General features: G+C 41.9%; 1 protein-coding gene across 4 annotated transcripts in view; it reads left to right on the top strand.

The window, feature by feature from the left end:
* The window catches only part of PTPRK (protein tyrosine phosphatase receptor type K), a 1381492-nt gene that overhangs the window by 665935 nt on the left and 688715 nt on the right, over positions 1-26842 (top strand). For all 4 annotated transcript variants that reach the window (XM_029594541.1, XM_029594542.1, XM_029594544.1 and 1 more), the window contains exon 6: positions 20219-20393. In XM_029594541.1, coding sequence (XP_029450401.1) covers positions 20219-20393 — 175 coding nt within the window. The remainder of the gene's footprint in view (positions 1-20218; positions 20394-26842) is intronic.

Below are 26842 nucleotides of genomic sequence, written 5' to 3'. Positions count from 1 at the left end.
TATGCCTTACTGGCCCTAGCCACTATTTCCATGATCCACGTGCCATTTTCGATCACTCTTTTGAGAAGAATGATGGCCCTGGTAAGATGAACACAGGAAAGGTCTCGCCGTAGAGCCATGCACTTGGGAGACCTCCCGCAGACCCATCTCTGGAACTGTATGAGGTACTGAGCTAATAAATGATTAATACTCGCCACCTTTCAGACTAGGAAAAACAGGTTTTACACACGCACATATATTCTACCTCAAGTCTAAAATGATGTCCCTAGCTCATATTGCTACAGTATGCACCGTGTGAGAACTACCTTATTTTCCTGGTCCCTTTTACTCTTATATTTCCTATTCCTATTCTCAATTTTTCCCTTCACTATTATACCATTATTACTTTTCTTCATTTTTATCATGATTTTAACACTATTTTTCCATCTATTCCATTATTACATTACTGCATTTTTACTATTACTATTATGATTCCTTGCAGTATCATGACTATATTATTATTGTGTTATTCCTACCTCATGATGTCATCATTAGTAGTCATAATGGAAGAGTTTGTAGCAAAGTGTAAACTGTTGTGTTTTGTAGATTAATTTATATATTTGAGGTATACAGGGTAAACACAGTCCTTAAATTCCAAGTAATGTGAATAGTTCCCCAACACGACCGTGTTTCACACCATAGCTACATCAGGAGGGAACAGCAAACAATCACATCATCAACAGAAGCTCATTTCAAAGATTAATTACAGCAACCTCAAATGAGTTTGAAATAATGGAGAACAGCGCTGCAGTGCAGCATTAATTTCTTAAGATAAGCAATGCTGCATGTTGTTCTAAGAAGTTTATAGTCAGTCTTCAAAGTTTGAGGCACTCTTTATGCAGAAAAAAGGCTTCTTAATTGCTTAGCACCTCGAGAATACAGTCCCGGTGTATTTCTTGGCACTTTCCGCGGCACTTCTTTGAGCAAGATTCTACATGCTTTCAAAATCTTTCAAACAGCACAGTAGTCTAATAGTTAGGCTTAAGCAGTTATAAGCTCCCTTACTGGCTCATTCCAGCTTAAGAAGGGGGAAATATAGGAGGATACCTTATATTTTACCTTGGGAAGTCCCAAAGATGAATCCACAGAGGGACAGAGATTGTTAAAAATGGATACTGGCAGGTATCTTCCAGCAAGACCCTGTCTCTGCAGAGAAAGAAAAAAAAACAAAACAAAACAGATGAGAATATTAACCAGCTTGTTTGCCTGTTGACTATAATCTACTTGGTAAGTAAACTAAGGCAGAGAGGAGAAAAACAACTTCTTGAGCAGAGGTCAGAATCACCCAAAGAGAGTCCATAGGACAGGGCTGGGTCCCATCCAGGGACGAAGGAAGAATTTGCGGACATGACAAGATGTTGCAAGACACCCCCCCCCTTGAGAGCTTAGGGGGGGGAGGGGGGCAAAGACCTGCAATGTGTAAAAAAAACCCAAAACAAAACACTTTCCACTCACTGCATGATTATGCATGAACCTTATGCAAGTCATGGACTGGCTAGTATAAGAAGGGGCAAAGAGGGAAGAAGAAAAAAAAAAAAAGAGCTGGCTACCCAAAGGAGCTAAGTACCCGAAGTGGGAGACAAATGAAGGATCCCCTGCAACTCTCCATGTGGAGGAAGGAGAGGGACCGGGTGTGGGCAAGTGACTGAAAATAAAGCCCTGCCTGCTATCGAATAGCCAGTAAAGAGTTTGGGAGACCGACAAAAAGCAAGCCCTCCCTTGTACCGGAAACCCTGCCCCAAAGTCCAGGACAGTCCAGAGCACAGAGAGATGCCTCTTCAGCCATCCAGTACTCGAACCCAGAAAGCAAACCTGTTGATAGAGACGATTCCCGATAGGTGTAGGGGAGGGGGATATGAAGAGCATACTAGCCTACAGGTTACTGAACCCCTCATTTTGCGTGCGGATGCAGTAGCATGTTATGGGGATGAATGAAAAGAAATACAGAAAACCTTCTGCTGTCTGCAATAGAAATTCACTTTTCAGCGTGACAGTGACCCAAAGCCTGCACCAAAGCTACACTGGAGTAGCTAAGGAACAACAAGGTAAACAGTGTGACTGTCAGAGCCCTGATCTCAATCCAATTGAAAATGTATGGCAGAAGTTGAAGATTTCTATTTTATCACTGCTTCTCAAGGAATGTGAGAGATCTTTAACATTTTTATAAAGAAGAATGGGCAAATATTAAATCTAGGAGTACAAAGTTGGTGGAGACCTTGCTTCCAACAGTTGTGAAAATTCTCATTGGCCTCTTATCTCCATGACACTGGAATTGCCTCCTTTTGTTTGTCATTGTACACCAAGAAGGCAAAGGAATAATGTACTTATATAATATAGACTATTTCATTTGCTTCCAAAAGTGTTATGAACTGCTGCCCGTGGGTCCCCCCACGAGCAGACTCACTCACCATTGCTGCCTTTCTTCAGCCGATGCGGTAGGACGCCGCCGTCGGCCTTCCCATGCGGCTGGAGCCGCGGTCTGTGCACTCCCCTGCAGTCTGGAGGCCGCCCATCGGGCCTCCTTCCATCGCAGCCAGAACCGCGGACTTTCTGGCCCTCTTGGCGCGGCTGGGAACACCGCTGACGTCATCTTCATCTTCGCGGCACTAAGGCCGCATCCCCGGGCTGGATTGGTGGCAGGAGCCGCCCCCGGGGTCTCCTGCAGCGGCTGGAGCCGCTGCCGATGTTGGAGCCTGCGTCCAGGCTCAGCCTGCTTTCCTCACGCCGTACGTCTGTGCAGGCCACTGTCTGCGGTCCTGCACAGTTCTCCTGCTTCCTCTAGGCACGCGGCCAGGCACAGGAAGTGTGCTGGCCCCACCGTGGGACTAATTTCCTGTACTAGCCCTAAAAAGGGCTGCTTCGTCAGTTGTTCCTGCCTTGCATCAGCGTGACTTCTCTCTTGGAGGCTCCTGCCTGAGTCTTGTAAGGTCTTCTGTTCTTCGTGGAGCTCCTCGTCTCGTCTGCCTTCTACCACATCTTCATGTCTTGGTGTTCCGCCTGAGGTCCCGGTCCATGTTTTGATGTCTCGTCATGATCCTCACCTCCTGATTTGTCTTCCTTCCAGGATGTTCTTCCCTGTGTCTTCGTCTGGTACTCTCGAGCCTTCTGTTCCTGTAAGTTGGTACTCTCGGATGGTTTATGCCCGAGAATGAGGTGGCTTGCAGGTGGGAAATGTCTCTGCGCCTCCTGAGCCTCCGTTCCTTCCAGCCTTGGGGGACGCTTCGGATGACACCGGCTTCGTCATTGGAGTTCCTCCTTGCCTGGATCTTCCCTGCGCTGTCCCGTTCTCCTCGTGGTCCGTGACCAGCCTGCAAGGGCTGTGTAGGGCGCACAGTGGGACAGGGTGGTCCGCAACTCAGTCCCGCGGGTGGCCTGAGTAGGGCGCCCTGAGAGACAGTGCCAATGTCCATGCCTTGTGTTTTGCCTGTTTGGATGTCAAGTTCCTCGACATGCCCGTGATGCCGATGCATCAGCCCAGCTGTTGTCAAGTGTCTTCGTCAGGATGCCGTCGCATCAACTAAGTGTTTTGTCAGCGATGCTGTTGCATTGACCATAGTCCTGTCTACATCTCAAGGCCTCCATCTGCCCTCAACCTCAGGCCAGGCCTGCTGCTCCATGCTGCTCGCAGCAGGTCCGAAAGGGCTTGGAATGGTCTGAGGACCATTCAGCTTCCAACATCCTTGGATGTTGGCCTTGGGAGCTTGCAGGCCTGGCAGAGGGTCAGCCCGTCAGCCATGCGGAGCCACCGTCAACCCTCGGCTCGGCCTTGAAGGTCTGGGCCCAAGGTGAGGCCCAAGGGCACACTAAACCACCAAAGCAGAACAGAATGCAAGGCCTTTCGAGGCCGCCACGCAACAGAATGCAAGGCCTTTCGAGGCCGTTTCACAACAAAAAGGAACAATCATCCATTTACAAAATTTCAACCTTATTTATAGCAATTACTGCACTAAAATAAAGTAGTATCTTCATTTGACCCTCTAGCTGCTGTTGACACTAAAGTATACATTTTGTAGCTCTTTGCAGGTTGGTGCCATTGTCTATCCATCATTGGATTTTGGGAACTTTTAGGAGTTGGAAACAGGCAACTTCTGTCACTGTTTCTATGCTCTTTGAAAATAGCATTTCAAACAAGTTGTCTGAAATAATCCAAATGCTTACTAGAGCTGAAACGGAAGAGAAGGTAGCTTTATTTTTATGCATTGTAGTTTGTAGCACTTTCTTTTTTAGCACAGATGGATATTTAACATAGTGTCTGCAGCATTTTATCTACCCCTGCAACTATACAATACAATGTGTGCTTCATTAGCTATGCTATCTATTTTCAATATATGTTGGATTCATTTAATTTGTGTCATGTAGACTTCAGTTCATGATTTAACTCGAGGCCTTAACATTTTACAAAACAGTAGTTTCACCTCTGGGCTGGTAAATAAAGTAAACTTTTTTTTTTTGAGTAAAGAAATGGTCATAGCATGAGGCTCCAAAGGAGTAGACTGGAGTAATATCATAAATTTCCTCACAGAAAAGCTAATAGATGCATGGCAGAACCTCCCAGTGGAGGTGATAGAGACACACACAGTAACAGTTGAAGAAAGTATGGGACAAATATAGAGGATCCATTAAATGCAAAAAAATAGTGAGGGGAAAGTCAAAGATAAATTGCATATGGCAGTATAACAGGAAGCAAACTAGGCAGGCAATGTGCTATTATGTGTTTCTGTGGTTTTTCTAATGGTGAAGAGTAGCAATAAAAGTTAAATGCGACACAACCCCATCAGGGAAGATATTAAACAGCATCTGGAAGAGTTCGAAAATATGACAGTTGGCAACCCTACTAGCCAAAGAAAGCTTGCACTGAAGTTACCTCTGTAGGTAACCTGTGCCCCTCGCAGCCTTGGGAGGAATCTAGCCAAGTGATCTCTTTCCCTGCCCATATCGTAAATGGTGCCAATGTAATTATAGTGGGATAACTTCCATACACAGCATGAATTGGACAGCACACATAATATGAAGGAATGGGTGTAAACAGACCCAGCAAGATGACTAAATGCTGGCCATGCAGCCCACACAGCAAGGAACTGTACCCAGCAGAACAAGGACCAAGCTATGTGACCCTATTAGATGTCCAAAAGACCAGAAAAATGTGTTAAGGATTATGTGATAGTCATGTTTTATGTCTGAATTGCATCCCAAAACATTTTTCCACAGCAGTACAAATTATAAAATTTCCTAGCGTGTAGACAGATGGACTCAGGACCAGTGAGTTATGCTCCCCTGCCAGCAGATGGAGATGGAGCAAGCTGACATCACAGTATATATACTCCTGCAGTGACACTAGCCTGCCAGTATTCTCCATCTCCAGCAGATGATGGACATGCATCTCCCTGGGATTGCTTCAGATTTTGGAAGGAGAATTTAACATATTTATACATATTTAACATATTTAACATAGCATATTTATATTATAATAATAATTTAAATATACGTTTTTCCCCCTTTTATTATGTTCCAAGTTTTTCCCCATGTATTCTGATCCAAGTTTTATGCCCTGTTCTATGTAATTGCATTCTCACATGCCTGTTTTTCAGTTACAATGTAAACCGAGACGATATGTAAATTTTTACATGAATCCCAGTATAAAAAAATGTTAAACATAGAAAAAGAAAAGCCCCGCTCTCATACCAGATGGTCCCTCCCCCAGTTAAGATTTCCTGAGGTGATTTCCATGGTCCTTAGATGTGTGCCTTGGTCCAGTAGCTGGGTTTCCCGGCATTGACTTAGCTGATTGATTATATAGCTTAAAGGCAGCGGGTGCAGGAGACCGAGCGCAGCGGTTTCGGCACATGCCCTCTCCTCCTGCAGCTGGAGACAGTCTCTGTACGCAGCCAGTAAGGGCTGAGCTCAGGTAAGTTTAAAAAAAAAAAAAGAAGTTTGCAGAGACAGTATAGAGGGGTTTGCAGGACTTCCTCCAATTTCTGTGCTCAGTACGCCATTCCGAAGTTCGTTCCCGCTCCCATGGGCGTTAGGGGAACTTGGTAGCCTGATGTGTTGAACGGCTCCGGTGGGCTAGGCCCCGCAGTTAGGATTTTTGCCTGTGTGCCACATGGTAGGCTGCTGCGACATTTTCGGGTGCTTCTGTGCATCCTTTGCTGCTCTCTACAGGACATTGGTGTGCGCAGTGCATCGGTTCTGCGCACGCGTTGTGCACTCAGCTTTAGGAGCGCCTTTTGCGCGTACAAATGTATAAGCGGTGGTAGTGAGCCCAGTCCTTGATGCACAGTTTATGCATGTTTTTAAGGCGTTTACTTTGGGGCACCTAGTTTTTGTGCGCATAAATTTTGTGCGCTTGAAATTTTTTCAGCGCGAGTCAGCTGGATGCACATGCTCCTTCGCTTGTGCACTGATGGCACCGGTGAGCAAGAAACCTAAGCGCTTTTCTCTCTGTGTTGCCAGTCATATTTGGGCATCTCAGCCTGATGTTTCCTGTAACCTGTGTCATTTAGAAGCTCAGAGAGAGTTGTCTTCCTCTGATTTTGCTAAGCCTGGATCCTCCCTGCCTGATGATGGTCTGGTTAAGGATCTATCTGGAGGTAAGCCAGATCTCAGAACTTCCTTGATTGGTTTCTCCGCAGGGGATGGCAGCTCAGTGGGCACCATGCCAGTTCCTTCTGGGTTTGACCTGAATCTATCTGCTTTTTCTTGGATGGAGTTTTTTCAAGGTTTGCAATCCCTGCAGTCCTCCGCTTCGCCCACTCCTGTCAGGTCGGACCCTCAGCCAGTGACCCCTCCCTCTTCCAGTCTTATAGTTAGGTGCTGGAGCACGCCTCTGTTCGCTGCAGGTATTCCCGATAGGAACCCTGATGGTCCCGATGATGAGGCGGTTCCCGATTCTCTGGAAGATGGGGAAATTCCTCCGGGACTAGAACTGTATCAGACAGACCATGTTGCGGTTCTTTCATAGAGATGAACTGCCGCCCTGGTTTCCTAGACCTTGAAGATGTTGGGCTTTCCTGCTGCAGATTCCATGTCTGAACCGAAGAAGAATCCCATTTTGGTTTCCTTGGGTAAAGCTGCTTGTTTTTTTCCCTGTTGTGGATGCCATTCAGGAATTGATTGATCTTGAATGGGGAGCCCCAGAGTCAAGTTTCAAAGGGGGTCGGACATTGGAAGGCCTTTACCCCCTGGATCCAGCGGTGAGGGAGCATTTACGTTTTCCCAAAGTGGATGCTCTGGGCTATGCTGTCTCTAAGCGGACAATTATCCCCATGGAGGGAGGAGTGGCTCTGAAGGATGTGCATGATAGGTGGATTGAGGCTATCGTTAAGCAAGCCTTAGAAGCAGTGGAATTGACTTTTCAAATAGCTTCATTTTGCGCCCTAGTGGCACAATCTTGTCTTCTCTCTCAGGAACTTAATGATTCTGGAGTGACTTCCAGAGAGGTTATGGAACCTGCTGACACCTTTTTAGCTGATACAGGTGCAATTTGGTCTGTACCTCAGCCGGTGGTACTGGCCAGGCGTCAACTATGGTTGTGACATTATATTTATTTATTTATTTGTTTGTTTATATTTATTTAGAGTTTTTATATACCGGCATTCATGATACAATCACATCATGCTGGTTTAACAATTAACAAGGGGTGTAACAAGAACTTGAAACAGTAACAAGTGAAGAGAAACAGTGAAGTTACAATAAAACAAAGGATGATCAAAACTGGGGAAAGAAGGAAAGGCTAGAGGAATTTAACATAAAGATGAGCAAATATTTACAATGTTCTAAAGTGTTTGACCATGGTTGTTGTTGAGTTAAGATTTAGTTAGGGTCTGGAAAGGCTTGTTTAAACAACCAAGTCTTAAGCCTTTTTCTGAATGTTGGAAGGCAGGGCTCCTGTCGAAGATCAGGTGGGATGGCGTTCCATATCGAAGGTCCTGCTATTGAGAAGGCCCGATCTCTGAATGTTAGATGCTGAGTGCTTTTGGTATGTGATACCTGTAGTGATCCCCTGTATGCTTCTCTAATGGGTCTGGAAGAGGAGTGTTGTCTGAGCGGAATTTGTAGGTTAAGTGGAGCATGGTGATGAATGGCTTTGTAGATAATGGTGATGGACTTATAAATGATTCTGAAATGAATTGGCAGCCAGTGTAAGTTTTTGAGGATAGGGGAAATATGGTCTCTTCTCCTCGTGTGAGTCAATATTCTAGCTGCCGCGTTTTGGACCATCTGTGAAGCGGTTTGTTGTAAGATGAAGGGAGACCTAGTAAGATAGTTACAGTAGTCTATCTTGGAGAAGATTATTGCTTGAACCGTTCTGAAATCTTGAAAGTGTAGGAGTGGTTTTATTCTTTTTAGAACCTGAAGTTTATGGAAGCAGTCCTTAGTTGTTTGGTTGATAAATGACTTTAAATTCAGACGATTGTCAATTATTACTCCTAAGTCTCTTGCTTGGATGATGTGTAGGTTGGCTGGAAGACTTATAGTGGTATTACTATTTTCCGGAGAGATGAGGAGGAGTTCGCTCTTGGATGAAGTTAGTATCAGATTTAAGCTAGCGAGGAGGGAGTTAATTTCCTGAAGGCATTTTTCCCAATATTCAAGTGTTTTAGTAATGGATTCTTTGAGTGGGATGACAATTTGGACATCGTCAGCGTATAGAAAGTGTTTTAGATTCAGTTTGGTTAGCAGCTGGCATAGTGGAAGAAGGTAAATATTGAAGAGTGTGGGGGATAAGGAAGAACCCTGGGAAACTCTTATGGAGGAGTTATAACGGAGTGATTCTTTGTTGTGAATTCTAACCTTGTAGCCTCTGTTGGTGAGGAAAGTTTTGAACCATGCAAATGCCGTTCCTGTTATTCCGATGTTCGATAGCTGGTTTAGGAGGATGGAGTGGTTAACGGTGTCAAATGCTTCCGAAAGGTCCAGGAGAATCAGTAGGAAAGATTTACCTTTGTCAAGGCCCATGATGAGTTGGCCAATCAGGGAAATGAGTAGGGATTCTGTACTTAGTGCTTTTCGGAATCCGTATTGGGAGGGGAACAGGATTTTGTGATCTTCAATGTAATCAGATAGTTGAGTATTAACTAATTTTTCCATGATCTTTGCTATAAAAGGTAGGTTGGCAATCGGGCGGAAGTTATTGGGATCTTTAGGATCCAGATTTGGTTTCTTTAGGAGTGGTTTGAGGGAGGCCAGTTTGAGGTCATCTGGGAAGATTCCCTGAGTTAGTGAACAGTTTGTCAGCCAGTGTTTTTGAAATGGTGTCTGGTATTATCAGGAGCAGTTTAGTGGGGATTTGGTCGAAAGGATGGGAGGAGGGTTTCATTTTCTTTAACTGCTTGGATGTCTGAGGTGGTGATGGGTTCAAATGAATCAAGAGATGTCTTTATTAGGGAGATGGTATTCACTGGAAAGTGAAGTGGTGCTAGAAGGCAGCTGTGTTAGGAGGTTAGCGATTTTGTTTCGGAAAAAAAGAGCCAACTCTTCAGCTTTGGATTGTGCTTGGTTGCTAGGGATATCTGGTGTGTTGATTAGTGTAAGTTTGGACACATAGGCAAAAAGGGCTTTCGCATCGTAGACAAGGTCATGGATCTTATACGCGTAGAAGTCCTTTTTTGATCTTACGGTGGAGTTCCTGTATCGGTGGAGAGTGTGCTGGAGCAAGGGGTTTTGCGCCATTTACTCTCTTTCTGTCTTAAGCTCTGTTTTAGTTTTTGAAGTTCGATGGTGAACCACAGTTGTCTTTTGGAGGATTTGGGGTTTAATTTTTTTGTTAGTGGGCATAGTTTATTTGCTACTGCTTCTGTAATGTTGCTCCAGGAAAGGAGGGTGGTGTTGGGATTGGCGAGGTCTATGAGAGGGAGTTCTGAAGCCAGGTGTTTGCTGAGAATGTCGGAAGAGCAGGATCTTCTGTAGAGAAATGAGGGTTGAGGTTGGATGTGTGTTGCTGGTTTCTGTCAATATGAAGGTGGTGGAGATTAATGCGCGACATTGGTCAGGTGACACAGCCTCCAAGGCTAATCTTACAAAAATGCCCTTTAAAGGCTCACTTTTGTTTGGAAGCAAGTTGGAGAAATTGGCCAGTAAGTGGGGCGACTCTCTGGTCCCTTGGTTGCCAGAGGATAAGAAGCAGTTGCAGTGCCTCTCTAGTGAGAGGGGTCATCTCCAGGGTTCCAAGTGTTTTCATCCGTACAGAGGGTCGACCTTTCAGAGGACTTGGCCTTTCAGTAGGTCTCAATCCTTTCGTTCCAGACAACCCAAGAGAGGCGTGGGCTCGGGGGGATTGGCCCTTAATTACTTGAAGGTACAGGTTGCGGCTCTTGCCTATTTCCGGGGCTTGGTGAATTGTGATTCCTTATAGTGTCATCCTGATGTGGCCCATTTTTTGAAGAGAATGAAGCATTTTTGGCCTCCCTTGAGGTTACCGGTCCCTTTGTGGAATCTTAATTTGGTGTTGGACTATATGGTGGGCCCTACATTCCCACCACTGCGTAGCCTTCCTTGCAGTTATTGACCTTGAAGACGGTGTTCCTGGTGGTTATCTGTTTTGTGCGTCAAGTTTCCAAGCTGCAGGCCTTGTCTTGCCGGGAGCTGTTCCTTCGGGTGTCTCTAGGGGCGTTACTGCTGCATACTGTTCCTTCCTTCTTGCCCAAAGTGGTGTTGGAATTTCATTTGAATCCGTCAATTTCCTTGCTGTGCCTGGATAGGGTCAGGGACGCGGAGGAGTATTGCCTCCTGCGTCCCTTGGATGTCAAGAGACTTGTGTTTTGTATCTGGAGGTTTCTGAAACTTTCCAAAAGATAGATTGCCTGTTTTGTCCTTCATGGTGGAAGGATGCAGGGTGAACCAGTTTCGTGGGCTATTATAGCTCGCTGGATTAAGAAGGTAGTCACAGCTGTGTATGTGGATGCTGAAAAGCCGTTGTCTACTCAGTTTAAGGCTTATTCCACTTGGGCTTAGGCAGTGTCATGGGCGGAGGTTAGATTGTTGCCTCCCATTGATACTTTTTCCAGGTCTTATCGTCTGGCTGTGCAGGCCCAGGAGGATGCATTTGCACATGTGGTGCTGATTGGACCATAGGCAGTAGCTTTGGTACATCCCACTGGTCCTGAGACCATCTGTCTACACGCTAGGAAATGGAGAAATTTACTGCTTACCTGATAATTTCATTTTCCTTAGTGTAGACAAATGGACTCAACTTCCCCTCCTTGACTGCCGAATGCTTGTGTTAAGGTCCACCTGTGGGGCTGTGTATTCCAGGATGGTAAATGTTCATCCAGTCCCTAGATTAGGGTACATATATTTCTGGCTTAAGTTCAGTGTTTCTTGTTGGTTGAGTACAGTAATGGTTGACTGTTTCTAATCAAATTTTTGCTAGTCTTTCCACAGTTGCTTTTGAAGAGAATACTGGCAGGCTGATGTCACTGTAGGAGTGGGTTATGCTCCCCTGCGAGCAGATGGAGGCAGAGCAAGCTGACGTCACAGTACACACACACACACACACACACACACACACACATATATATATATATATGTGTGTGTATGTGTATATATATATATATATATATATATATATATATATATATACACACATACATACACATACATACTGTGACATCAGAACTATTTATCAAGATAAGTTGCACATGCCTCACTGTACATTTATATATATATAATGTGACGTCAGCTTGCTCTGCCTCCATCTGCTTGCTCCGCCTCCATCAGGACCAGTGGAGCATAACCCACTGGTCCTGAATCCATCTGTCTACACTAAGGAAAACGAAATTATCAGGTAAGTAGTAATTACTCCATTCATTTCCTGTGACTTTCATGGCAAATTTTGAAAGCAAGTGTGGTGTACAGTGAGGCACGTGCAACTTATCTTGATAAATAGTTCTAGCTTTCTCATAGCCTTGCAGGCATCTCGGCGCAAAGAAGGGGCCTGCTGCTTATCATGTTTTCAGTTGCTTTTGAGTCATATAAAAACTACAGTCAGCATCTTTAGTCTTTCACTCCACATAGTCAACATAAATCATTTTAAGCCTACATTAACAAATGTATGACAAGTGTGTGCATGCTGGGAGAGTAGGATTTCTTTTCCTCCACTTTCCTGTATCCTAACATCTGTTCCCCCCCCCCCCCCCCCCCCCCGAGTTCCAAAGCTTAGGTCACAGAATGCTAGACAGCACTTAAAAGACTGGAAAATACAAAGTGATTTATAGAGTTGTTAATAAAATGCTGGCAGTGGGTGACAAGAAAATAATCTGTCATTTGTATTATATATTGACAAGCTCGTTTTGAGTCCTTGACTAAACAGGCTGAATATACAGGGTGAGAGAGATTTGTTTTCATATGTAGAGCCTTGGGCCGTTTAGCAGAGGGTAGCTGGTATTATGTGCTGTCAGCGTTATAGTGACAGGATATTGGAGTACAATGTAAATTTTTCTATCAATTATCCTAAGCTTTGTTTCGCATCTTCACTCTGCAAGCATAATATCGTGTATTATGTATGTATGTATTTTTTATGAGGAGAAATGTTCTTAGGACTTTTTAGTTTCACTTTCACGAGAGTTCAGGCATGATGAAAGCAGTCATACATTCCTTTCCAGTCACACACAGGTAGATATTCAGACTTATCCAGGTATGTAAGTTAGCTGGATAAGATTTATCCGACCAACTTACATGGGATATTCAGTAGCACAGCTATGCTGCTGAATATTCGTGTACGAAACCCTACTTGTTCAATGGCAGGGCTAAGTTATCCCGCTAAGTAGCGCTGCCCCATTACACCCATTGCCTGCCCCTACTTATCCAGCTATCTACTTAGCCGGATAAGTAGTTTATCTGGCTAAGTAGTGACTGCTGAGCATAGCTGAATATTCAGTAGCCGCCTCTTAGCTGGATAAGTGGCTACTTATCCGATTAAATAGCTTTGAATATCGGGCTCATAATCCTACGCTCCCCCACACAAATTAAACCCCGCATTAAGTGGAAAATGAGTGCCTCTTGAAACACTTGAATTTTTCTGTTTTTAAACTATGTGAAATTTTCTTTGGGAATGATAAAAAGTTGGTTTTCATGAGTTTTCGGCCTTGCAACCTGTTAGATTGCCAGTGATCGCCGATTAACTGCTCCTGTTTGTGGATGAAAGGAGCCAAGGTGCTTGTGAAGGATGAGGCAATGGAGGAATGTTATTTTTGGAATCGTTCATTTGTACGGTTTCATTTTCCCCATCCACGCAAGCCCTGCCCTGTGGGATGAAGTGTTTTAAAATTCTGCAGTTGATTTATTGCCTTGTTTGGTGGTAATACAACAGAAACAAAATTGGGTAGTATCTATTTCCAGTTGCTGTTGACAAAAGTGGCGAATTGACCTTGGTGCCAGACTTTTCATGAGGAGCTGAAGGAAGCAAAGCCTCTTAGTGTTAAATTATAATATTTTGTGAGTGGGGTCAGTGTTATGATGTCATCTGTTGTACGAAACAAACCAAGCTAATAGAAAAAAATGATTTTCTTTTATAACCTGACTGGTTAACTTTGCGAAGGGATTGAGAGACGAAGAGATTTTTAGGCTTTTTTCGGCTGGAAAGTAGGTAACTGTTAAAGATAAGCAACTTTGCTTTACCACAGACAACTAAGTGAACAAACTTGCTGACATCTCAGTTAAATACGGACAGCTTGGAAGACTATATATCAATTTATATTTCGCTGATGAGGAGATTTTGAGGCCCAGCTGTTCTTCTTTGGGGAGGCTGGCTCTTTGAAAAGACTCTGCTCTGAGGTCGAGGAGCACCTTGGGGAAAAAATTTGTAACTGTTTTACATGTCAGAAAACCTAGGTATATTGTGGGCTACAATAAAAAGGCCATTCCTAACAGGGTGGAGATGAGGGGTTGTGTAGAAATGGAAGCAAACAGTGTGCAGTGCTGGGTGAGATACTGTTATGCACCAACCAGGAAACCTTGGAGTGATCCTAATGTCAAGGTTTCCAAACAGTATGATGAGGCAGTGGCCAGAGCCAGAAGGATGCTAGGGTACGTTTGGAAGCGATAAGTAGTGGAAACAAATAGGCTATGAGAATGCTTTCCAATGTAAATTTACAGAAGGGGAAGTGTGGTAAGGTCCTTACATTTAGTCGAGTACATGGCCCCAAGCTAATGGCCCCTCTGGCAACCAGTAACACAGTACCTCCTATCATCACTCCTTCACGCAACCAGAACATAAACCTAGATTCATTCGAACCTATCTCCTCACTTGAAATAGAAATGACTCTCAAAAAGATGAAACCCTCCACTCACCCGACAGATTCCATCCCTTCTAAACTCCTACTCACCATTCCGAACATCATAGCGAAGCCCTTAGCAGAGATAATTAATAGCTCGCTAACCCAAGGACTAGTACCAGACATCCTGAAACTAGCCACCCTCAAACCTCTCCTCAAAAAACCCAACTTGGACCCTACAGACCCAGCTAATTTTCGCCCCATAGCTAACCTTCCATTTGTAGCCAAACTTATGGAGAGGATAGTCAACAAACAGTTATCCGAATACCTAGAAGAGCATAAAATACTCACAACAGCCCAATTCGGATTCCGCAAATCCCTTAGTACGGAATCCCTCCTAACCTCTTCTAACTGACAGAGTCCTCGTAGGTCTGGAGAAAAAGACCCCATACCTCCTGATTCTCCTCGACCTATCAGCTGCGTTTGATACCGTAAAACACTCTATCCTGATCGACCGGCTCTCAGACATAGGTATCTCAGGATCAGCCCTGGAATGGTTCAGATCCTTCCTACACAATAGGACTTTCAAGGTCAGAATCAGCAACAAGGATTCCCTCCCGGTCAAATCCTCTTTCGGAGTTCCCCAAGGATCCTCTCTCTCCCCCACCCTCTTTAACATCTATCTTCTCCCCCTATGTCATCTACTCTCAAGTCTTAAGGTCACACACTTCATATACGCAGACGATGTTCAGATTCTGCTGCCAATCACTGACTCCATCTCCAGCACCATCAACTTCTGGAACAATTGTCTACAGTCCATAAACTCACTCCTATCTAGCCTTAACCTAGTACTTAATACGTCAAAAACAGAACTTTTGCTTATCACTCCAGATGAGAACCTTCAGCCTACCAACAACCTAACCTCACCACCAATGATCAATTCCACTCAAGTAAGAGACCTTGGGGTCACCTTAGACAAAAGGCTGAACCTCAAAGAATTTGTCAAGAACACAACGAAAGAATGCTATTATAAACTACATATTCTGAAAAAGCTGAAACCTCTCCTGCATTTTCAGGACTTCAGAACAGTCCTCCAAACAATACTATTTTCCAAAATCGATTACTGCAACTCTCTGCTTATAGACCTTCCAACCATAACCACAAAACCTCTACAAATGTTGCAGAACTCCGCCGCAAGGATTCTTACTAACACCAGCAGAAGTGAACACATAACACCCATACTAAAACACTTACACTGGCTCCCCATCAGATCCAGAATCATTTTCAAAGTGCTAACTATAACACACAAGAACATCCATTCACAAACGTCGCTAGATCTAAGCCTTCCACTTCGCCTACACGAGTCTTCACGACCAATCAGAAACAGATACTTAGGCACCTTACACGTACCTTCAGCCAAGTCCTCACTCAAGAAACGTGCATTCTCGACTGCCAGCCCCCTTCATTGGAATGCCCTCCCCACGGACATTCGCCTCGAAACGTGTACTCGAACATTCAAAAAGAAACTCAAGACCTGGCTCTTTACAAAAGCCTACACTTAAAGGTCTAGCTCAGAACCACATCCCAGAACTTGAATCATTCTCGCTTTTATAATCATATCAAACAACTCCTAATTTTATCCTTGGTCTCACAATTCCAAATCATTAAATATTTGAACATGCTACACCAATACCTCTTAATCCAGATGTAACCTTAGTTTTTGAAGTCTTCATTCCTATAGAAATAACCGCCAGTTCTTATTTACTTAACCCTATTCTGTAGACGTAAACTTTTCATGAAGACTGTAATCTGTAAACACCTGTATTTATTGTAAGAACTTGTATTTACTATTTATATTTATTATTCAGCTATTAACATTGTTCTATTACCACTTGGTACTATTTCTCTCCTTCACCTCTAACTCTAAGTTCCTACTAAGTTAGCCATGTTATTTATACCCAATTGTTGGATGTAATTGTATATTTGTTTAATTGTTCAATCTGTTTGATGTAATTTTCTGTTCCTTGTTCCGTGTAAACCGAAGTGGTATGCACTAGTGCATGAACTCTGGTATATAAAAGCCTTTAAATAAATAAATGGTGGGGGTTGGTATGTGTTTTCCACTTACTGCAGCATGTTCAAAAAGAAAAGTAAAATCTGAAGAAAAGAAAAAAAACAGGTCTGTTGCAGAATGAAAGATTTTTTTGTAAGACCATATTTAGGTGTGAAAAATGATCTCTACACTCTTTGTAGATGTGTAACCCACTTTTTCCTTCCTTGCTTTCTAAAGTTTGGATTTATACCAGAAATGTTTGTGATAACTGAGCAAATTGGAATATTTCTCTGGGTCTGGGAGTGGGGATTGGCAATGGGAGCCCTTTTCAATATTCTGCTGCCTCTTCCTCCTTCCCATTGTGGGGGGTGGGGGTTGGGAAAGAGAAGCTCTGTTTTCCAAAAATATTGACCCCCCAGTGTGATAAGTTTCTGAACTCATCTAAGAGATCCCCATTTTCTTTCGGCATGCCAAATATAGTGATGATCTCTTACTGCTTTGGAAAGTTGTTTTATCTCCAGATGGATGCAGGGGCAAACACAGACCATTTGACTATAATTGTTTTACAACATTTTTGTTGCTTGAAAGCCTAAACAGAGAGTGAGAAAATTCCTCTCTCCAGGGGTCTTTCTTGACACTTCACCTAAAATGTGTCCAGTTCTGGAAGCTGTGCCTCTGAAAGGGTGAAGGCAGTCCACAGACAGGCAATCAAAATAGTGGAAGGTCAATACCATAAGCCATATGTGATAAGACTTAAAAACCTAAATATGTATACCCCAGAGGAGAGGAGAGTTGGGGGGGGGGGGGGGGGTTAGGATAGACACATTCAAATACCTCAAAGGTATAAATGTGCAGGAAGAAAACCTCTTTCAGAGTAAAGAATAATCCATACCAAGAATCAAGAGGCTTCAGGAACAGCATTAGAAGATAGTTCTTAACAAAAAGGGTGCTGGATACGAGGCATGGCCTTTCTGTGGAAGGTGGTGAAACATAACTGGGCAGCTCGGATACCCCTGGGCTCTATTCCGCCCCCAGCCTAGCTGGACTCCACCAATTACACACAAGGAAAACGCAACATAATTTGGATGCAAAGGCCACAGCTGTTTATTAGTCACTAACAGGGGAGTCTAATTTAGGTGCTGAGTCCAGTCAATAATGTTTACAAAATTGCCACTGGGCAGGTGCCGATAATTCTTGTTTCCGCCCAAGTGAAGCCGCAGAGTCTCGTGTGCAGCAATACCTTGGAACAGGCGTTGTGACCACCAAGCACCGAATGGGATTTAGTCTTGGGATACCACAAAGCAAGCCCCCACTAGATCTTATCTGCTGGAGGAGATCTTGGCCTGGCCACCACAAAGCAAGCCCCGCTAGAGCCCCTTCCCACGAACCAGCCAATTGGAACCTCCCAGCTTCCTTCTAAACTGCTCTGCTCAGGAGCCCGAGGAGGAAGAGGCTGAACTGAGGGGAGCCGTCAGGTTTTAAATTGGCTGCCGGCCATCCTTCCCTCGATCCAGCGGTGCGCACTCCCACCCACCCAATCGGGTGACCTGTCGTCGACTGTGCATCCTGTTTCCGTCTCAGCTCCTGATGCCAGGTCAGTTGGGTGGCTGCAACGTCACAGGTAGCACCGCAGGCAGCATGATGCCGGCACCATTCCCACCAGCACTCGGAAAGGCAGGGTCGGACCTCCCTCCCCTCCGGTTAGAGGCAAGGCACTGGCACAGAGGGGGCGGCTGCCTGCACTGGTGCATCGAGCGCCCGGTTATTCGTGGCGCCTGCACATCCGTGCTGAGGGGCTGCCTATAAACTCAAGAAATCATGGATTAAGCATGGTGGAATCCCTCTTTGTGAAGACGTGAAGTGAAAGCCACAGATCATATGGAGTCTAAGGCATTGCACCAGGAATGAAGGAAGCTGGACAGAGTAGATGAGCGTTATGGTCCTCACTTGTCGTCATATTCTGTGTGTTAAGAGAGAAAAGCTTGAATCTATGGTTTTGTCTGCAATCCTCTTATTTTTCTCAGGTATCAAATGGAGATAGCCATTGTAGAATAAGTAGTGCATCCTTTAATGTAAGGTACTTGTCAGTTACTGCTAATTTTGTAAAACAGAAGTTGAGATAAAAGCAGAGAGTTCTTCCTTTGTGTTGCATGTTTTATAGGACTACCGCACAAATTTGCATATCGCCTCATAGATTCTGTACATTATAAATAGATACTATGCCTATGTCCAATGACATCATTGTGTTGATCTGATATTGATTGAAATTGACATAATCCTCATAAGTATTTAGTCTATAGTGCCATCTTACAGATGCAAGCTTGCATGAGTCCAAAGAAGTCTTTTAGTAATTTTTCAGACCACAAATACATAACTAGTCTATTGATAAGACAGAATAATTTTTAATTGTTACTTTTATGCATTTGGGTAGAGCTGCCTCTTTCTTTCCATGGCTGACAATGAGAAAAGTTATCCATGGCTCTTAGTTGAAATTTCTTATTACTACCACTAGATTTTCATTCCCTCTTGACTCTGCTTCTAATATTCAAGGTCAAACCTAAGATCTGCTGACAACTGAAATTTTCCTCTGATTTAGCCACAAAGGCCTTTGTGCTTTTCTATAGACATACTTGGCCTAAGAAAATACACCAATTTATGGCTTAGATTAGGTGACTCTTCTACTTTCTGTGGTTCCTGGGTTCTAGTAATATTCAGGGGTATAATAAGTTGTATTTATTTTCAGTGTTTATATATATTTCCAGTTAACAGCTTTCTAATCATACCTTTCTCATCTTCATCCCACTTTATTTTCTGTTTTGTTAACCAGTTGGATCCCATAGATTATCATAAATTACCTTTTAGAAACACTGCATTTTATACCAAAGGATTTAGTGCTCCATTATAAAGTTTATACTGATTTCATATTTTGCTTTAGCACTAACTTTGTGATTTAAAAAAAATAGTTATTCCTAGCCACCTTTACTACTACTACTACTACTACTACTACTACTACTACTGTTATACTTGAAAATATTAAAAAAAAAAAATCACAATTTTATTTTAATAAACATTTTTTCATAACAAAGTATAAAGGGGCATTATGGGTGGGAATATGAGTTAAGGAAGACTATTAGGCTCAGATGTAAAGATTGGGCAAAAGTTGTGTAATGAGTCCACAAATGAGTTTGATTGTACAGTTTTGATAGAGTGCATCAATTCCCAGAGGATTTAATTTTATGCAAGTTCTAGAAAGGTGCACAGAAAAAAATCGAGCAGAGGGAATTTGCCGAGTTCTTACTTACAATTTATTTGATTTATATTTTGCTTTTCAGGCACTTCACAGCAGATTGCATTCAAGTACTATAGATATTTCCCTGTCCCAGAGGGCTCACAATCTAAGTTACAAAATTAATGCTGAGCCTTCTATCTGCAGTTTAATGGAGTTACTGAAATGTTATTAGTTTGCATTTATTTTTTGTTTGTTTAATGCTCCTATCTCATGCCTTCTTGACATGAGATAGTTTCTACTTGTGCTAGTAATTTATCAACAATCCCACTTTTGTTTGCAGAATATTTTATATTTTATGATGGAAGCTACAATACTGTCTTCACCTTGCTTTCTACCAATACATTTGAAACCAATTTCCAGCCAATGTTAATTACTTGTCATGATGGATATAATTCATTTTGCAGCTTAAAATCTGCTTGAAGCCAGTTTCCAAACTTCATTGGATAAGAATGTTAAATGTGGAGTGTCAATCAGATTGATGACATGTGCTCCAAAAGAAAAGACATTTTAGAGAGGGAAGTGTGTATTTTGCTTCCTTAATGCTTTCAGGCCTTCGTAAAGGGGAAATGTAACTGTACAAGATGTCTTAACATTGATTGCTGTATACTTTATGTTCTTGCACAGAGACGAAATGGAGAAGATATCCCTGTTGCTCAGACTAAAAATATCAATCACAGAAGATTTGCAGCCTCCTTTAGATTACGAGAGGTAACGAAGACGGGTGAAGATTTGTACCGCTGCGTAACTCAGTCAGAAAGAGGATCTGGAGTATCTAATTTTGCACAACTTATTGTAAGAGGTAAGGACTTTTTTTTTTTTTTTAAATCTGTGTAATATAACATGTTTGGTTGTGATGGAAACTTTAAAAAGATATATTTTGTATGAAGCTCTAAATTTTGGCTTTGAAGCTTGGTAGTCTGGTTCATTATGCATTTTCTCCAATGCAGGGGACTCTCTCTAAAACAGTGTTTCTGTTCATAAAACAAAAATGTGTTCATGTTTGTTCTACAACTAGTGCTGTTTTTTTTTTCCTTTCTTTACATTTAATAATCATGAGAACATTAGAGTTGCCATGCTGGGTCAGACCAAGATCCATTGAATCCATCATTCTGCCTCAGTTACAAGTAAGCTGACAGATCCCATAAAATAGACCTAATCACTTCAATGAAACAGTATGAAATAAACATAAAAAAGCAAGTTTAAAACACAGCACATTCAATAAATGCAATGTAAATTTCTGATTGCCTTGTTACATAAGGAAACCAGATATTAGCCACTTTGAGACTTAGACATTCATGTTGTGGACAGAATGGTCCCAGTGTTGTACAAGCACAATGTAAGTACCTGTATGCAGCCTAGTCCTGCTCTGGAGAAAAAGCCTCTTAGAGGACAAATGTAAGACTCTGATTAGGCATCTGTTTAAGACTGCTAGCCTTAGTTGGCATATGTGCCTTAAAATATGTCAACATGTCGTAATTGCATATTTGCCTTTCAGATTAGCCCCTTTCTAACTTTTGCTCAGGTCTGCATGCATTTACTGGATGATTGCATAACAAACATGAGGGATGTTCACAACCAATTATCATCTCATTGTAGATTTGTGCCATGCCATCTTTCAATTAAAGAAAAAGCTTAGTTCAGAGGTAGATACCCAGATTGGCTTCTCTTCAGCTGTCAATTGTTTCTTTCCCCCCCCCACAAGAACCTTTTAAAGTTATTTGCTGTTAATATTTTCTGCTAGCTTGATGATGTAGATTGATTTTGAACTGAGAACATTTGAACTTACTGATATTGAAGATATTCCATGTAATCTTTTAAATTTTCAGGTAATACAAAAATGGTTGCATTATACACTGATTCACATATACTCTGGATATTGCTAATCTACTTAATACAGAGTCCAGAATCATATATATATATATATACACCCTATTGTATGTAAATCAACCTAAGGCAAAAGTGTGCAGCCGGCTGCATCGTGATGGTATGGTATCGCACGCCACGGTTGTGGCCGCGCTGAACACTTTTGCACCAGTAGAAAAGGTGTAGGTATTTCCGGCACTACTGCTGGTGTTAATGTGCGAAACATTATTGCCTGTAGCTCAAACTCCTCCCTTTTCCCTCATTTACATTTTAACATTGCAATGTGGTAATTATCGTGCACGTTAGGGTGTTATTGCCCTAATGCCTGTGATAATGGCCCATCGCGATTTGAAAAATGACTAAGTTTGATTAATAAAATGTACAGGAGCATGACCTGATAAATTATCACCACCACAGATGTCTTAAGTGCCGAGATCTATTTTATCCCAAAGTAAGCAAAGAAATAATGGGAAAATAACTTGCTTAACAAAATGTGTAATAGACCATTTTAATTAAAAGATTTTAACTACAGTTGATAGAAAATTTAGCAGTAAATTCCAAAAAAGGGGGCAAACAATCATGAATAATTGGTGGGATCAAATATATATGGGCTTATTGATTTGAATTAGATTTTAACCGTCCTTAGGAGATGATGCTTAGGATGATCACATTTTTGTTGGCAATATCCAATGCGTTGTAATCTGGAGCAAGATGACCTAATAGTCATGCTTATTTCTCCTTTGTAAACACTTCCCCAGGATATTTAGATTGTCTCTTTAGTCTTGATAGTTTTAGGCCCCCTGGTTGAGTGCGGACCAGTTTTTGTGTGTTTTCTTGTGGCTATGCACCCTTTTTATGGCAGCTATTTTGGCTTTTATTTATTTATTTATTTATTTATTTATTTATGGTTTTTATATACCGATCTTCTTACATTATATGTAAATCAAATTGGTTTACAGAGAACAGTTGAATAAGCTTGCTTGTGGGCAATTACATATAACAAAGAACTTTTTTTGAGTAACATATTGTATAACTTTTTTTGAATAACATTTAAACATAAGAGCAAAATATACATGGCTAAAACAAACATAAGAGCAAAATATACATGGCACAACAAAGTCTTATATGTCTAAATCTTAATGTTTTAGATTGAGCTTTTCTAAATAGCATTTAAAGAAGAAATAAATAGCCAAAAAAGACAATGTAAAAAATATGGTATTATGGAATATTCCTAGTTCCTAATTGTAGTGATGTCTTACAGGAATTTGTTAACAGTAGTCTAAGATAATTTACTTCTGCATTGGTAATTCGAAGCGATCAGGGAGGAATGGGAATGGGTTGAGTAGGGGTGAGGGGGTCGGGATGGGTGGGCGAAACTCGGAATCCAAGGGGGGAGAGAAGAATAAAGGGAGGGGGATGGAGGGTTTATATAATTAGAGCGGAGAGGATGTAAAAAGAGTTCGTTGAAGCAGCTTTTTAGAAATCATGGAAATGCTTGGCTGAATAGCCAGGTTTTCAGTTTTTTCTTGAATGACTGGTGGCAAGTGTCTTGTCTGAGTTCTGGTGGTAGTGAATTCCAAAGTGAAGGACTTGCTGTGGAGAAAGCCCTATTTCTTTTAAATATTTCTTTTAAGGGCTTTTGTGACTTGGCCGCCTTATGACCAAGCCAAATGAACTTGTCCATTATGCCATCATCAAGTTCTTGCTGAATACACATGTATTATTTTTTATCTCATCAATGTATTTTTTTTTTTTACTTTTCTGTCCTGTTTGGAATTTACTCAATGTTATTGTTTTGTCTGTCTGAATTTAATTGGAAATTTGTTTTTGTGATGTTTGGGTTCAATGTTTTCAATGGATTTCATTTTTGGTTTTTTTTTAAATGTAAACAATTCTGGTCATATTTTGTTGTCAGAATGGCCTAGCGGTCTAAGGTGCCAGACTCAAGTGTTCCTTCTTCCCTGTGCTGGGTGTTCTGGACTCCTGATGGAGCATGGGTTCAAATCCCACTTCTGACATGCTCATCCTTTGTTGAAGGACCTAAATATGTATATGCCGGAGGAGAGGAGAAATGATACAGACCTTCAGATACTTGAAAGGTTTTAATGATGCATGATCAACAACCAACCTATTCCGCTGGAAAGAATCCAATAGAGCTAGGGGTCACAAAAATAATCTCCAGAGAGGATGACTCAGAATAAATGTCAGGAAATATTTCTTCGTGGAGAGGGTGGTGGACGCCTGGAATGCCCTGCCGGAGGAGGTGGTGAAGACACAAATCATGCAAGATTTCATAAAGGCATGGGATAAACATTCTGGGTCCCTAAAGGCAAGGGGGAGGGGAATGAAGTAAGAGGCATGGGGGTAACTTGCTGGTGTGGCGGTTACTACCCTTAACAAATAAGCCTTCATACTATTGATGCAACTCAATCATTGCTCACTGCTTCAACAGCAGGGGGAAAAGAGTAATTGGATTTAGACAACCACAAGGACATTGAACTGTACAGTCTGGGAAAACAAATGAGCATGGGCAGCGGTTACTACCTTTAACCAAAAGGCCTGATACTACACTTCTAATGCAACTCCAAAATTGCTCTCTGCTTCAGCTGCGGGGGGAAAGGAAATTGAACCCAAACAGTAACCAACAAGAGCATGATGCAGCGGTTACTACCCTTAATCAAAAAACCCGATACTATACTTCTGATGCAACTCCAACATTGTTCTCTGCTTCAGCTGCAGAGGGGTGAAGGAAATTTGACTCGAACAGTAACAAACAAGAGCCCTGACCTTGGCAGTCTGAGTAACTGATAAGTATGGGAAATTGATAACTATGGGAGCTTGCTGGGCAGACTGGATGGGCCATTAGGTCCTTTCTGCCATCACTTCTATGTTTCTGTGGATTTGCAGAAAACAAATATATAAAACAAAGTTTTCTGTCAAAATTGTAAGTAAACATTGTTACACATTTTCTTAAGTAAGTTGGTTTTCCTCTGATCATTTGCTTTAAGGGCCATTAAGTTTTTCTTTTATTTTCTCCGGGGGTCTGTTCTGCACCACATATGCTTATCCTGTATAAACTGCAAAGGTTTCAGAAATCTCATCACATAAGATTCAATTTTTTAAAGCAAAAAAAAAAATAAAATAAAATTTCCATCTCTAATAGATAATCAGGCTGATGCAATACTGTGCGCACGGCTCAACATGTGATTGGACGCGCATTTTGGACACGTATCTGTAACCCCCGATGCCAAACAGGAGCTAGCATATCCAAAATGAGCATCCAAGTGCTAGCTAATAGCGCACCTCATGTAAATTTATGTTGATGAGGCTATTAGCTATACCATCTGATGCAAAAAAAAAAAAAAAAAAAGTGCGTCCATGCACATGTTTACTCTCAAAAATTAATGCCTATCCCGGAGCAGGCGTTAATTCTTGAGGAACCCAAAAAGTTATCAGAAAAGTAGAAAATACTGCTTTTCTGTAGTTCCTTCGACTTAATATCATGGCGATATTAAGTTGGAGGAACCAAAAAAGGAGAATCCTTTAATTTAAAAAAAAAAACAACAAAAAAACCTGAGCTGGCAGTCAGGTTAGGTAGAGGGACACTGAATTAACGAGCTTTCATTTCCCTAACTAATGGCTGTGCACAGTTTAGGAAAATGGACGCTCATAAAATTGAACGTCTGTTTTCCTAACCCACTGACAGCCGCCTCTCCTGGGCACCTGATGCGAAGGAGGTGCTAGGGACGCAAAACTTTCCCTAGCACCTCCGCAGCTGCTTTAAATATTTAAATCGAGCTCCCGGGAGAGGTGGATCGGCGTGCGTTGAGAGCGGGCGCTGTATCATGATATTGCATCTAGCTTGAATAACTATGGAACTTCATGTTCATTATTCTTTTCTTGCAAAGCAGTATACAGTAATTCAGTCCATTTATCTGGATAGCCACCAAATTAATTTCGTTAACCAAAAATAAGTATACCTTCTGGGAACAGCTGCCCTGGTAATAAAACTGTGCAAAAAAAAAGAACTATGATGATAGGTGCTTGTGTCTCTGTGGCTGTTGCAAGCTGACATGCTGCTATGTGCTTGCAAAAGATGGTAATAATAAGGGAAATTTTGGGGTCACTGATACAAATAGCCTGTAATAAGAGTTGGCATAGTATCGCCCATTGTCAAAGCTGACCCAGAGGTAAGAGTTTATTAGTGCATTTCTTCCCAAACCAAATGTGACAGGGTATGCCTAGGGCCTTTTTGTTGCTGTTTCGTAACAAATGAAAGTTGTGCTGCTGTATTCTCATGCTGAAGGGTATTGATCTGTGTGTTTTCGCAGCCAGAGAAAGTAAAAACTAAATAAAATAAAAAAAAAAAATGCTGAAACACAATTTAATTTGTCTTGACTGTCGGATTGCTTCAAGAACATTTTGAGTAATGCTAATGTCTTCATCTTGTAGAAGCCAAACTTTGACAGCACAGGTTAGTGGAGATTAGGGCCGGGGAAGTTGTTTATATCATTATGTTGACTGTTTTCCGAGGCATGGACTGTTGACTTAGAGAATAGTTCATTTTGGGGGCAAATCTGAGTGGTTTGTCTAGTTGCAAAGTGCACGGGTAGGGTTGGTATTTTGTAGTTAATTTTCAAAGGGGAAACCATGCAGATAGTTTGCCTTTGAAAATTAGGTAGCCTGAAGTTGTACATTTTAAAAGCACTTGCAAACTGTGTACCTGCTGTTGGTGCATAGGGGAGAGGGATGCGTAATATATAGCACATACAATTTTCGAAAATGTCAAGTACTTGCACTTTCTTAGATGCCCCAATCTAAACCCACCCATGGGAATGTCTCTTTATTACAATAGTGATAAGTATGCACGTTATGAACCACCAACTATACTTTTTAGGCACTATGTGGAGAGCGGTTTTCAGAGAGGCCAATTTATCTAAGCAAATGGATGTGAAAATTGCACTCTAAATTTGTGCTTATGTAAAACTGAGGCAATTGTGGGCCCTCTTTCAACTCATAGGAAGATTTTATTGGTTCTTTTAAAAGTTTATGCATTGTTATATTTATATATATATTTTTGCTGTGATAATATTTTAAGGGGCAAATGCTGTGGGAGCTTTTTTTTTTTTCCATTTATATTTTTGGAAAGAGAAAGTGGTGCAAAATTTTAATAAACTGAAATACTGCTGACGTTTAAAAAAAAAAATCCTTTTCTCTTAAAAATTCCTGTATCACAGCTATTGCAATCGGTTAATCAAGTTAATCAAATAGAAATTTAGCAGGTGGAACTGCACCCTTCTGTGTGTGTAGCATTAGCTGATCTGAAACTAAAACAACGTGCGCTTTGCCCCACCCCCTCCTGTGAAAAATATGAAAGTGTTATTT

This window comes from Rhinatrema bivittatum, chromosome 3 (genome assembly GCF_901001135.1).
Source record: "Rhinatrema bivittatum chromosome 3, aRhiBiv1.1, whole genome shotgun sequence".
Classification (NCBI taxonomy): Eukaryota; Metazoa; Chordata; class Amphibia; order Gymnophiona; family Rhinatrematidae; genus Rhinatrema; species Rhinatrema bivittatum.
This window is presented reverse-complemented; position numbering and strand designations above follow the sequence as displayed.